Raw genomic sequence first — 13,559 nt, 5'->3', positions numbered from 1 at the left:
TCTCTTGCTCCTTCCCTCTGCTCCCCACCCCTCCCAGTCCCATCCATCTTCCATCTGCTCCCCACCCCTCCCAGTTCCATCCGTCTTCCTTCTGCCCCCCCCCCGCGAGGTCCAAGATCGTGACTCCGTCTACCCCCCCCTCTCTTCCTCCCTCCCTCCCTCCAGCGTAGACAGCAGTCTTTTTCAGCGTTCCTGGCAGCAGTAGCAATGTACACGCTGCCTTCGGTCTGCCTCGGAAGCCTTCTCTTCAAGTTCCTGTTCCCACCTATGCGGGAACAGGAAGAGAAGGCTTCGGGGCAGAGCCGAAGGCAGCGTGTACATCGCTACTGCTGCCAGGAATGCTGAAAAAGACTGTTGCCTGCGCCGGAGGGAGGGAGGAAGAGAGTGGGGTAGATGGACACGCTCCTCTCCGTCCGCTTGGCTTCCCTGCCCTCTCTGTCTGCGTCCCGCCCGAAAGGAAATGACGTCAGAGGAAGGCGGGACGCAGACAGAGAGGGCAGGGAAGCCAAGCGGAGAGGAGCGCGTGCCTGCTTTTTTTTTTTCTTAACTACTGGCGCGGCGGTGCCTCGTCGTCGTTTGGGGGAGCATTGCCCCCCCTCGCCCCCCCCCCCCCAGTCTACGCCCATGGCGCTAACAGGACATTTTCAGTGGTGTTATCTGGTTAAGTGCGGTTGAATATGACCAGTTAGCCCCAAACAAGTGACTCAACCAGCCAGGAGCTATCTCTGGCCTGTCAAAATGCTTTGAATATTGACCACGGAAATTTTTGGGGACATGGAACATCCAATTGAACTAGGACTAGGGGACAATCTAGCTAACTAGTAACAGATTTAAAGCAAAATTTTACAAAGTGTTTTTTCACTCAGCACATAATTAAACAATGGAATTTGCTGCCAGAGAATGTGATCAAGGCTAATAACATAACTGTGATTTTAAAATGTTTGGATGACTTTGTAGAGGACATCTACTTCAACAAATATTAAGCCAGGTAGTCTTAGGGTCTTCTCTTTTTGAATTTTGGGAGTGAATAACATTGAGAGGGTTTTCATATTAGAGAGTTACTTGCAAGTGCCTTGGATTAGCCACTATCAGAGAAGATTCTGGGCTTGATGGTCCATTGGTCTGACCCAACCTGATGCTTATGTTCACTGGTCCCTTATACTTACATATCCATGCTTATTTTGTTCAGCACTGAAGGCTAAATTATAGCTAGGTGGAATATTTTCTGACCCACAGATGCAGATTGAACTTCTTTTTCTGTAGAAATCCACCATGTCCATGCAGCAGTGGAATCAGCAGCAAGTAGAGATGGCAAAACAAGATCTTAAGGAGGCTGAAGAAATGGTGGAGAAACAGTTGGGAGGTGATGTGATTTTAGTTCTAGAAGAAGGAAAGTTATGACCTGCATGTGCTTTTGATCTATCCGATGGTGAAGTGAGCAGGTGGTGTATGATTGCAGCTGATATTGTTAGCTTGATAAGATCAGCAGGGCCCTCCATTTCATTAGTCCCATCCCATTTTGGACTGGGTCCAGTAGGACTCAGACTGAAAGGTTTGCTGTTCTCCAGTCAATATTCAGCTGACGGTCAGTGGTTTTTTAAATTGCTGACTATGTTAACTGCTAAATTAGCCCCAGATATTCAATGCCAGGCCATGTCCAGGCACCGGCATTGAATATCCAGGACTGTCGGGGCATGTGATGACTGCCAGATGTTATAGACGTATTAAGCCATAGTTTGGGCTGAAAATGAACGGGAGTTGGAGACAGGAGCAGTTTGAGGAGAGAGCTCAGGGTGTCAAAGAGATGATGAGGGTTGGAATCAAAAACGTTTCTCAGATGGACATAGTACTCTTGTTTGCAAGGGCAAGAGCAGACTGGAAGGAGATCAGCAAGAATTTGAAATGTATGAAGTCCGTATGGGCACGGGATTTTAGCCAACAGGAGAGTGGGCACAGGAACATAGATAGCAGATTCTGGAGGTTAGCCAAGGCTGAAGTTTGGTACACCTTAGAATATGGAGAACAAGAGGAGCAAGAGTGTCCAGAGCAGAGGGACAGTATAGTGTTACAGGAAGAGACCACCTAATCAACAGAATCTGATAATATCGTGGATGAGAGGAGAGATGAGACAGTGGCAAAGAGTGCAAGGGTCAGTAGTCTGATGATTCCTAAATGTGTCAATGGTGATTGGATGAGGCTATGGGGAGGGAGGTTAAACATGAAATTATCAAATGATGATCAGACAGGGGAAGAACTGATTACTCAAAGGTAGAAAGAAAAAAATATATTTAAGGATTGGAATATGTTAGCTTTAAGAAATATGCACCCCTTCTATTTTGGTATTTGGTGAAATCACTGGCGTAGCCAAGGGTAGACCCGGGTGGGCCCAGGCCCACCCACTTTGGGCTTAGGCCCACCCAGTAGCAGCACACCTACGATGTGGCTGGCAGGGATCCCTAAGCCTCACCAGCCAAAAACTCCCAACTATCCCTCTTGCATACCTTGTAAATAGCAGATCTTCGCCTGAACGAGCAGCAACTGATACATACTGCTCACACCGGCCCCACAGCCTTCCTTCTGATGTATTCCCACCATTGCGGAAACAGGAAGTTGCATCAGAGGGAAGGCTGTGGGGCCAACATGAGCAGTGTGTATTAGTTGCTGCTCGCTGCCGGTGAAAGTCTGCTATTTAAAAGGTTAGGGGATGTCTGGGAGAGACCAAAGCACTTGTGGAATAGGGCAGAGTTCTTCTGCCCACCCATCTTGGGCCCAGGCCCACCCAAAATTGGGTGTCTGCCTACGCCCCTGGGTGAAATACAGGAGGAAGTCCAACTCTGCTTTTACTTTTTTTCCATATACTGATCAGAGAATGCACTTGAGGTCAAGAAGGGGGTGCATGTAAGTGAGGTTAGGTTGAGTGAGATTAGGACTGGATGTGTATGAGACTAGAGAAGGAATGGAGGAATGTATGCTGGATTAGGAAACAGGCTGGAGGAGCTGAGGAAAAATGTGATGCCCTGGTTTTAATATTTGATTTCACCTTAAGCTTTAGGAACGCATTATTGTAAACTGCTTAGATGTTTATGATAGGTTATAAATATATTAAATGAATGAAAATAAATTCATGTTCTTGCTCTTCGTTTAGAGCTGCAGAGGGAGCTGCATGAATTGGACAGTAAGCTGCAGGCATCACAGGAGAAGCTGCAAATTCTGCGAACTTACAGGGATAAGGAGTTTCCAGGAAATATGCTCCGTATTGGCCAGCTGCAGAGGGAACTGCAGGAGCACAAAGAAGCACAACAGGTGACAAGACATCAGCAAGAGTATCAGAACAGGCAGTACTGAGTGGAGAGGGCTGGAACAAGCAGTACTGAAGTATCCACATCTGTCCTTTTATTTTTTTTTTGGGGGGGGGGGGGGGGGGGGGCGTTGTAGATGCACACTACTATAATCATATAATAGCTGCAGATGGGGAGAAGTCTCCACCTCATGTTGTTTGTACCATCCACATGAGCAGTTTCTACCATAGTGTCACCAAGTTCCATCTTTTTCCCTCATTCTCTCCTAACTTCTGACACTTTCTTAGCTTTTCTCAACCTCTGTCAGATCTCTTACGCGGCACGCCCCAGTCCACTTTTTCCTTGCCTATCCTTCCATTCCATTCCCCTCCTTTTCTTTTTCATTCCTGCCAACCCCCACTCATCCTTTTCCTTCATCTGTGTATCATTCCTGTAACACCTCTTTCTTTACCTTGCTAAAGCATTCCAGATGGTGTGGGTCTATTTTAGTTTATTCCAACATTTTGTGTACCACTCTGTGCATGGAGAAACACCAGAGTGGTTTACAGTACATTGGTGATGGAGGAAATACAGTATGGATGAGGTGGGAAAAAATGGAAACAGAACCACAATTGTCAGGGACATAATCACTAGCCAAGCTGATTTGGTTGATGGATATTCAGTTTCATGTCTATGTCTATGTTAATGTTTAGTACAATTCTCGATATACTGCCCTTAAATAGGATATCAGAGTGGTTTACAAATAACAACTAACGAAAGCAAGAAAGGTCAGACACAACATCACAAAAAGAAATCCAACCACGGACAACGACAAGACCTCAAATCAGGATGCCATCACCCCCAAAGGCCAAGGAGAAATAATGAGCATTAAGACCTGCTTTAAATCGTGGTAACAACTATTTGATACAAAGGTGTTTTTAGGCAAGGAATTCCAGAGCAGGGGTGCTAAAGCATAAAAGGAAGAATTGCAATTGGACTCCTGATGTGCCTTTGAAGGAGGGTAAATAGATAATAATTATCATCTTGTGAGTGAAGAGCACAAGAAGAAACATACAGTATGGTTTACTAAACTTGATATACCACCTTTCCTGACGTACATAACAAGGCAGTTTACAAAATACCACTTAGATAGAAAAGAACATCATCTTTAAGAGTAAAAAGAGCAGGGGAGCAAGAGAAATGTCAAGTCCTTAAACCACTACTAAATGGACTTGGGAAAAATCCACAATTCCAGGAATAACATGTATAGAATGTTTGTACATTTGGGAAGCTTGCCAGGTGCCCTTGGCCTGGATTGGCCGCTGTCGTGGACAGGATGCTGGGCTTGATGGACCCTTGGTCTTTTCCCAGTGTGGCATTACTTATGTACTTATGTACTCAAGTGACCCTGAATTACCCTAGGCTGGTGATCATGGGAAACTTCAATCTACACATCAAAACCCCAGATACCACCACAGCTGCCTTTCTGGACACGATGACAAACTAGGATTTACACAGGTGATCAATTCTCCAACCCACGAAAAGGGTCACATACTAGACCTGGTATTCTACAAAGGGGTGGATATCCCAGAATTCTGGGATAACAGTATTGAAATAAAACTCCTATCATAAAACTCCTATCATGGTCAGACCATTTTCTTTTTTTTTTATTTTATTTTTAACAAGAATCTTTATTGAAGGAATCCACGTATTACAACTGAAGCTTTTCAAACAAAAATCATACAGGTTCCTCTCCATTAAACATCTGGTATACATACATTTCTCTACTGAAAACCTTCATACAACAGCAATAATATTTCTTGTAACATTTAAACTTTTCAGTTTTACCCATTCCCCTCCAAACCACCCCTCCCATCCCCCTCACCCCTTCATGAAGAGGAATTCTATCCATCATTTTCACATTAGTGACTTTATCACAGGAGCCCATATCTGTTCCCATTTTGCTAGGGTTTTATGTTCCTTAGCCATTAGCTTTCCCATGTCACTTATATACCTAACCAAATTACACCAGCGGCATATTGAAGGGCATTCATTCTTCTTCCACATCCATGTGATCAACAACCGAGCTGCATTAAAGCAGTGTTTAGCCAATTGGCTTCTTCCAGCACTAAGCCGGCAACAGATCTACTAAATAAGAACACTGCCGGATCCCAAGGGATCTGTCCCTCCACCCACACTTGCACTCTTCCTCGCACCGATTTCCAAAATGCTTTTACCTTTCTACAGGACCACCAAATATGTCCCATTGTGCCTTCCTGTCCACATCCCCTCCAGCATAATTTTGATGTCCCTGGGAACATATAATGTAGTCTCACTGGGGTGAGATACCATCGGTACAGTACCTTTGTGCAGTTCTCTTGGATATTGACTGCCCTGGAGCTATGGACCGAAGCCCGCTCCATTTGCTGCCAAAGTTCAGGCGTATAGGTCACCTCCAGTTCCTTTTCCCATCTATCACGGTGCTTACCGCTAACCACTAATGAATCCCTCATATGGCCATATAACTTAGAGATCAGTCCCTTAGTTTCTTCAGTCTCCACACACATTCTCTCTAACAAAGTAACCTCCCCCCTTAATTTACGTTTTAGACCAGATGTCTGAAGAAAATGAATAATCTGATTATAGGCATACCTATCCTGTTGAGGTAAATCATATTCAGCTGCTAGTTCTCCAAAAGTAATAAAGTGCTCCTCTTTCATTAGTTGCCCCCACCATATCAACCTACTCTTTCGCCATTTAATAAAAGGGGAAGGGGAGCATCCAGGAGGGAACGCAGCATTATATGCTATAGGTGTCAAACTTGATTCATGAAATCCTTTCACTCGCTCTAATTTATCCCAACATGAAAAAGTATATTGTATGATAGGGTTAAGAGACTGAGGAAGATATCTATATTTAGGTGCCAGCCAAAGTAATTGCCCTAACTTTAGGGGGCTACGAATCATAAATTGTTCCATTCTGATCCATAGTTTATGATCTGATTCATGAAACCATTCAATGGCAGCTTTTGCCTGGGCTGCCCTGTGATATAACCCCAAATGTGGCACACCCAATCCACCCTTTCCTTTACGGGCTACATACAAAATGGACCTGTGGAGTCGAGGTTTACGACCCTGCCATATAAAATGTTGAAACTTGGTTTGTAGCGACCAAAGCATACGTTCATCAATTGGCAAAGGTATAGACTGGAAGAGATATAGCAGTCGCGGTAATATGTTCATTTTAACTGTTGCTATTCGCCCAAACCATGATAAATGCAGTGGGTCCCATCTATCCAGATCTTTCTCCAGTTCCTTTATTAGTGGTAGATAGTTAGCGGCACTCATGTCTTCCATCTTACGTGTGAGTGTTACACCCAGATATCTTATTCCCTGTGTGACCCAAGTTAACTTATAAAGCTGACGACAGGTCCAATATTCTATCTCTTCCATCCCTACTGCCATTGCCTCAGTCTTTGTATAATTGATTTTGAAACCCGAGACTTGGCTGTAAGACTCAATTTCAGCAAACACTGCCGGCATAGATGTCAAAGGAGAGGTAAGTGTCAGCAAAACATCATCCGCAAAAAGGGCAATTTTGGATTCCCAGGCACCCGCCTTCACCCCATGTATTCCATGATTAGATCTAATGTTATAAGCTAAAGGTTCCATTACCAGGGCGAATAAAAGAGGGGAAAGAGGGCACCCCTGGCGTGTACCTCGGTGTACTTCAAAAAAGGGAGAGATGCAGCCATTAATTCTGACACATGCCCTAGGAGCTGCATATAGTTCCTGGATCAGGCCTCTAAACATAGGCCCAAAGCCAAACCTCTGTAATACCATATGTAAAAAGGCCCAGTGTACTCTATCGAATGCTTTTTCAGCATCGATACTAAGTAAACAGCATGAGGATCGTTGTTGTTTCGCCAAATATAGCACATCCAACGTCCTCCTAATATTATCAGAGGCTTGTCTTCCCAAAAGAAAGCCCACCTGATCCGAATGCACCAAGGTTGGTAGGACATTCACTAACCGAGTAGCCATTACTTTAGCCAGAATACGCACATCAACATTAAGTATGGAAATCGGGCGGTAAGAGGCGCATTCAGTCACCTCTTTGTTGGGTTTAGGAATAACTGCTATCCACGCATCCTTCATGGTAGGAGGTAAGTTTCCTCCCTCCCGCACATAATTTAGGATCTCAGTCAAAACTGGTGCAAGGTATGGGGCAAAAGCTTTATAGTACTCCCCCGTATATCCATCTGTACCCGGTGATTTACCTGTCTTTAGTGACTTAATAGCTGTGAGTACTTCCTTAACATCAATCTGAGCTTCCAACATATCCCAATGTTCCTGTCGTAGGGATGGGAGATTCAATTTCTCTAAGTATGCCTGACTAGCAGTATTTTGAATAGAGGGGTCATTAGTGTATAATTCAGCATAAAAAGTCTGAAATCGGTTTCTAATAGCTTGAGATGTGGAGAGAATCTTACCCTCCCTATCTTTGATCCTAAATATATTTCTATCCACCTTAGGTTTACGCAACCTAAGTGCCAATTGGCGACTAATTTTATTTTTCTCTTTATAAGCATGCAAATGGAGTTTTTCATTGACAAAATCAAGATCCTTAGCGAGCAGTACATCTAACTGTAATCTCGCTTTCTGGAGTGATCTATAGATCATAGGGGAGCCTGTACGTTTATGTTGAACCTCAAGATCTGCAATCTGGTTCCTCCAATACCGTTTCAGGTATTCTTTCTGCCGTTTGAGGCGCCCAGCCACTGTCATAAAATGCCCTCGTGAGACTGCTTTCAAAGCTTCCCATACTACAGCAATGGAGGGACCAGATCCCAAATTAAAGCTTAAATATTCTTTAAGTACTTTCACATAATTCTTGCAAATCTGTTCATCTTTAAGCATAGTATTATTTAAGGCCCATTGCTTATGGGAGCCCTCCTCACTAGAGAGAGAAAGCAGTACTATAGAGGGGGCATGGTCCAAAATAGTTATGTTTCCTATTCGTGCATCTCTCACATGTCCCCCCAGCAATTTGTCTACAAAAAGAAAATCGATGCGAGAATATGAAGCATGCACTGAAGAATAAAAGGAGTAGTCTCGATCATGCGGATGCCCATCTCGCCAAACATCAAAAAGCCCCATCTCTTCTACATAGGAGGCCAGATGTTCAGCCAGTGTTCTGTCCACCTGGGAAACTGTCCCCGAACGATCCAGCTCTGGGTTCATGGTGGCATTAAAATCGCCTCCAAAAATAAGATAGCCTCCCTCTACAGATCGCACATTTTTCTTCAATGTTTTAAAGAATGAGGCCTGGCCTGTATTTGGCCCATAGATAGATCCCCAAGTGTATTCCCTGGATTCCAGCGTTCCACGAACAAACAGAAAACGGCCAGCTGGGTCTCTCTTGATTTGCTGGATCTGTATAGGTATGCTATCATGAAAAAGTAAAGCCACTCCTCGCTTCTTACTATTCGCAATGTCAGAGGCAAAAAAAAATTTTGAGTAATAGGCTGGACGAAACAGATATTCATGTGCACGCTTCAAGTGTGTTTCTTGTAACATTACCACCTGCGGACGCAATCTACCTAGTTCTTGGTATATCAACTGTCTTTTTCTTGGAGCATTTAAACCCTTAACATTTAAAGTAAGTATCTTCAAGTCAGACATCGTCTTTTTTCCAAAAAGAAAGCAAGATATATATGTAAGCATTAAATCTCATTTGGAATAGAACTTCCCCCCACTTAGGCTCTGAAAACAAACATATTCCCCACCCACCCTCCCTCCCCAAACAATATTTTCTATGTGGCAGAGAGAGAAAAGACTCCCCCCCCTCCACCTCACTGAACTCCCAACAAGGCCAACAGCCTCAGCCCCGGCTCTCCATCCCATCCCCCCCCCCCCCCCCCCCCCCCCCACACCCAGAAACCTTTCTTCAAACTCGATATAGTTACAAAAACAGTGCTCCTCTCATATCCCTGGTAGCCTTGTCAGCCCAAGAAGGAAAAATAAAACACAGCCTTGTGCCATTCACAGTTCAGGTTGCAGATCGTGTTGCCGCCAATCGTGGCTTCTTTGCTTTATTAAACACTTGCTGCCATTGACGGACTTTGTCCCGAGCCTTGTCTGCCGCTGTGGTGTCCTCAGCTTCCATTTCCATCAGGCTCGCCACTTGTAGTGACTGCTTCGCATCTGCAACAGTTCGCATCCGGTGGGATTTGCCCGCTATGGCAAAACATAATGCAAATGGAAAAGTCCATCGGTATTTAACATTGTGTTTGTTCAGGGCTGCCAACACCGGTTTCATCTCTCTACGCCATTGCAACATGTGTGCAGACAGATCTTGATATATTGTGATCAAAGACTCGTTATATCGCAGCTCTTTCTGCTGGCGAGCTTGAGCAAGTAGAATTTCTTTTTCAGAAAACTTCCAAAACCGGACAACTATGTCTCTCGGTTTATTATTCTGGGGAGCACCCAAAGCTCTGTGTGCCCGTTCAATTTCTGGCATAGGGGTGTCAGGCATTGCGGCTAATAATTGCCCACAAATCTCCTGTACAATTTTCAGGACCTCTTCCTGAGCCCCTGTTTCTGGCACTCCCCGAAAACGCAAGTTCTTGCGTCTGCTGCGATTTTCAATGTCATCAAGTTGTAAGTCGGTCAGCTGTGTTTCAACTCCGTCTTCTCGCTGCCTCATTTGTTGCACATATTCCACGTGCTCATCCATACGCAGTTCCAAGTCCTCAATACGCATTCCCACTTCCTTGAGCTCACCTCGCAAATTATCAATTCTTTCCACAATGTCCACCTTCATATGCGCTAAATCTTTTCGAAGCTCGAGGAGCAGGTGTGCGGAATGCAATTTTCTGACTGCACCTGTTTCTTCCTCCGATCTCCCGGATTCAAAATCTGAGGCCTTCTCGGGCTGCGGCGAGACATGGCGCGATGGAGTTTTGGACATGCGTTGACTGCTACGTCCCCCTCCCTTGGCCTCCGAACTTTTTAATTTTTGAGACATCGTGCCGTCCCTTACTTCAGGTAGGCTTCAATCTGCAAGAGAGGTAAGGATTTCGTCGTTTGTAGTGCTAAATTTCGCTATATTTGCTGGGCTGGTCGGGAGCAACGGGATCAAGCCTCCATCGAGGACAGTGATGTCATCGGACGTCAGGGCAGACCATTTTCTAATTAAATTCTCCCTAAGTGACCACCTGAAACAAATGGCACCTCCCAGAGTTTGGAAGGAGATCAGAGATGAAATAAGCTGACCACTGAGAATTTCTTAGAGGTCTTGGACTTTCCACATGTAGATGAAAAGACAACAGTATCAGAACAAGTTGACATCTGGAATACACACTTAGCCAAGACCTTAGAGAAAACAGCACCATTTAAAAAGGTCTTATGCCCCACTCACAAACGCTCACCTTGGTTTTCTCCAGAACTTCAGATCCTTAAACGCGAGGGACGAAAACTGGAAAGGAGATGGCGCAAATCTCACCTGGATGAAGACAGGCTAAACTGCAGGAAGCATATGGCAAAGAACCGCCAAGCCTTAACAGCAACCAAAAAAACAGTATTTCTCTCAATGCATTGCACAGGCTGCCAATTCAACCAAGCAGCTGTTCAGTATAGTAAACAGCCTACTGCAACCCCCACAACAAAACCAGCCTACCCAGTCTAAACTGAACTGCAATGATTTTGTTGCATACTTTGCCAACAAAATTAAAAGTCTCCACCAGGATTTACAGGCAATCCCACCCAGTGCCCAACCAGTCAACCAAGGGTGCACAAACTCACCCCCTCCTAACAGAAACAGATGGAACACTTTTAACCTAATGACAGAGGCGAGCCTTGACAAGATCCTAAGAGACCTTCGACCAACTACCTGCTCCCTCGATCCCTGCCCATCAAAGATACTGCAGCAGGCAAGTATGGGCCTTATAGAAGGTGCCACAAAAGTTGTGAACACCTCTCTTTCTAATCGGCAACTACCAACAACATTAAAAAGGGCAGTGGTTTGCCCTCTGCTGAAGAAAAACAACCTTGACCAGGACAAACTTGAAAGTTACAGGCCAGTATCCAACATCCCGTTTCTAAGGAAACTCATAGAACAAACAGTCTGTGTTCAACTTAATGAATGGCTAGAAAAGAGTAACTGGCTAGATCCATGTCAATCTGGATTCAGACCTGATTATGGAACATACCTGATATCAAAATCCCTTTTGGGAAGTATGAACTCCCCCTCAAATCACAAGTCAGGAACCTTGGAATACAGTTAGATTCAACACTTACTCTGATTCCCCAAATCCAAGCAACCTTCAAGAGCTGCTTCTACTATTTGCGACAGCTATGCTGCCTCTCTCCTTACATTGAGAAGGTAAATCTTATCCCAGTTGTGCATGCCATGGTAAAATCAAGACTGGATTACTGCAATGCACTATACATTGGTCTGACTACAAAGGGCCTGCACCAGCACCAGTTGATTCAGAATGCAGCAGCAAGACTCATAGAAGGTTGCAAGCGACGTGACCACATCACACCATTTTTTTTGCAAAAACTTCATTGGCTACCAGTACAATACAGGGCTAAATTTAAAACTCTATGTCTGATCTTCAAGGCCCTGAAAGGAAATGGTCCCGAGTATCTGAAGAACAGGATGATCCTCCACACACCGCAAAGGACATTAAGGTCCTCCCAAGGACTTTCACTAACTACACCCTCTCCAAAAGACATTACATGATGTGATACCCGCATGCGAGCCTTCTCCGGAGTAGCCCCCACACTCTGGAATGCATTGCCTGAAAGGCTCCGCTTAACACAAGACTATCTGTACTTCAGGAAGCAGGTGAAAACTTGGCTCTTCAACCAAGCCTTTAATGGAAGAAGTAACTAACTTGTTAGTCTCACTCACACACACAAGGATTGACTCGGGCTGCACATACTGCAGCGGGACATGTTTATCCACTCCTACCCTAGCTGAGATGATATTTAACCATTTATTATTATTATTATTTATTGCATTTGTATCCCACATTTTCCCACCTATTTGCAGGCTCAATGTGGCTTACATAGTTTTGTTAAGATTGTCATTTGAGGATATCAGGTACAATTAGTAATGTGTAGCGATTAAGTAAGGGAAGAAAGAAGAAGGAAGGGAGTGATTAGGGTGGTTATAGAAGGTGGGCGTTCATAATTGAGTGGGTTGGTGAGGTGGCTCAGTGAGGCTCTAGGTTCTCATTGTAGGTCTATCTGAAGATGTGATACCCGCAAGCGAGCTTTCTCCGGAGTAGCCCCCACACTCTGGAATGCATTGCCTGAAAGGCTCCGCTTAACACAAGCTCTCCAACCAAGCCTTTAATGGAAGAGGTAACTAACTTGTTAGTCTCACTCACACACACAAGGATTGACTCGGGCTGCACATACTGCAGCGGGACATGTTTATCCACTCCTACCCTAGCTGAGATGATATTTAACCACCTATCTGACCTCATGTGCAATTTTCTTCAAATCAGTCACCTTACTTTCTAATTCTTCTTACTTTCTTACTCATCTGTATGTTACAACTTTGCCTTACCCTTCACTACCAATTATAATGTTCTATTACGTATTGTGTAGTCATTGCAAGTAGTATACCATACCATACTTTGTATTGTTACTTGAATATTTTTATAGCCCTTTCGAAAAATAAATGCAGCAACAGTAGATTTCTTTTGCGGGTTCATCCCAGATAGTAGCTCATAGTTGATCATGTTATGATCACTGTTTCCCAGGGGACCCAAAACCGCCACCTCTCACACTATGCCCACACCACCAAGGACCAGATCCAAAATGGCTCCTCCTCTTCTCGGTTCTTGGACCAGCTGATCTAAGAAGCAGTTGTTTATTACATCTAGAAATTTTATCTCCTTGGCGCTCCCTGATGTAACATTTATCCAGTCAATATCAGGGTAATTGAAATCACCCATTATTATAGCATTGCCCAATTTGCCAGCTTTCCTAATCTCTGTAAACATTTCTTCATCCGTCTGTTCATTCTGTCCCGGTGGATGGTAGTACAGCCCTACAAGAATACTCCTTCCCTTCACACATGGAATTTCTATCCATAATGGTTCCACGCTGCTATCTGTGTCATGTGGAATGTTTAGTTTATTTGTCTCAATTCCCTCTTTAATGTATAGCGCAAGCGCAACCCCTCCCCCTCCAATTTGATCCTCTATCATTGCAATACAATTTGTACCTTTTAACAGTGTCCCATTGATTGTCCACATCG

General features: G+C 44.3%; 1 protein-coding gene across 3 annotated transcripts in view; it reads left to right on the top strand.

Annotated features, from left to right (window-relative positions):
- The window catches only part of C8H20orf96 (chromosome 8 C20orf96 homolog), a 292,892-nt gene that overhangs the window by 116,354 nt on the left and 162,979 nt on the right, over window positions 1–13,559 (top strand). For all 3 annotated transcript variants that reach the window (XM_030212700.1, XM_030212697.1, XM_030212698.1), the window contains 2 exons: window positions 1,264–1,363; window positions 3,146–3,303. In XM_030212700.1, coding sequence (XP_030068560.1) covers window positions 1,264–1,363; window positions 3,146–3,303 — 258 coding nt within the window. The remainder of the gene's footprint in view (window positions 1–1,263; window positions 1,364–3,145; window positions 3,304–13,559) is intronic.

The sequence above is a fragment of the Microcaecilia unicolor genome, chromosome 8, assembly GCF_901765095.1.
Source record: "Microcaecilia unicolor chromosome 8, aMicUni1.1, whole genome shotgun sequence".
NCBI classification, from domain to species: Eukaryota; Metazoa; Chordata; class Amphibia; order Gymnophiona; family Siphonopidae; genus Microcaecilia; species Microcaecilia unicolor.
Note: the sequence above shows the minus strand (reverse complement) of the source record. Positions and strands in the feature narration are given on the sequence as shown.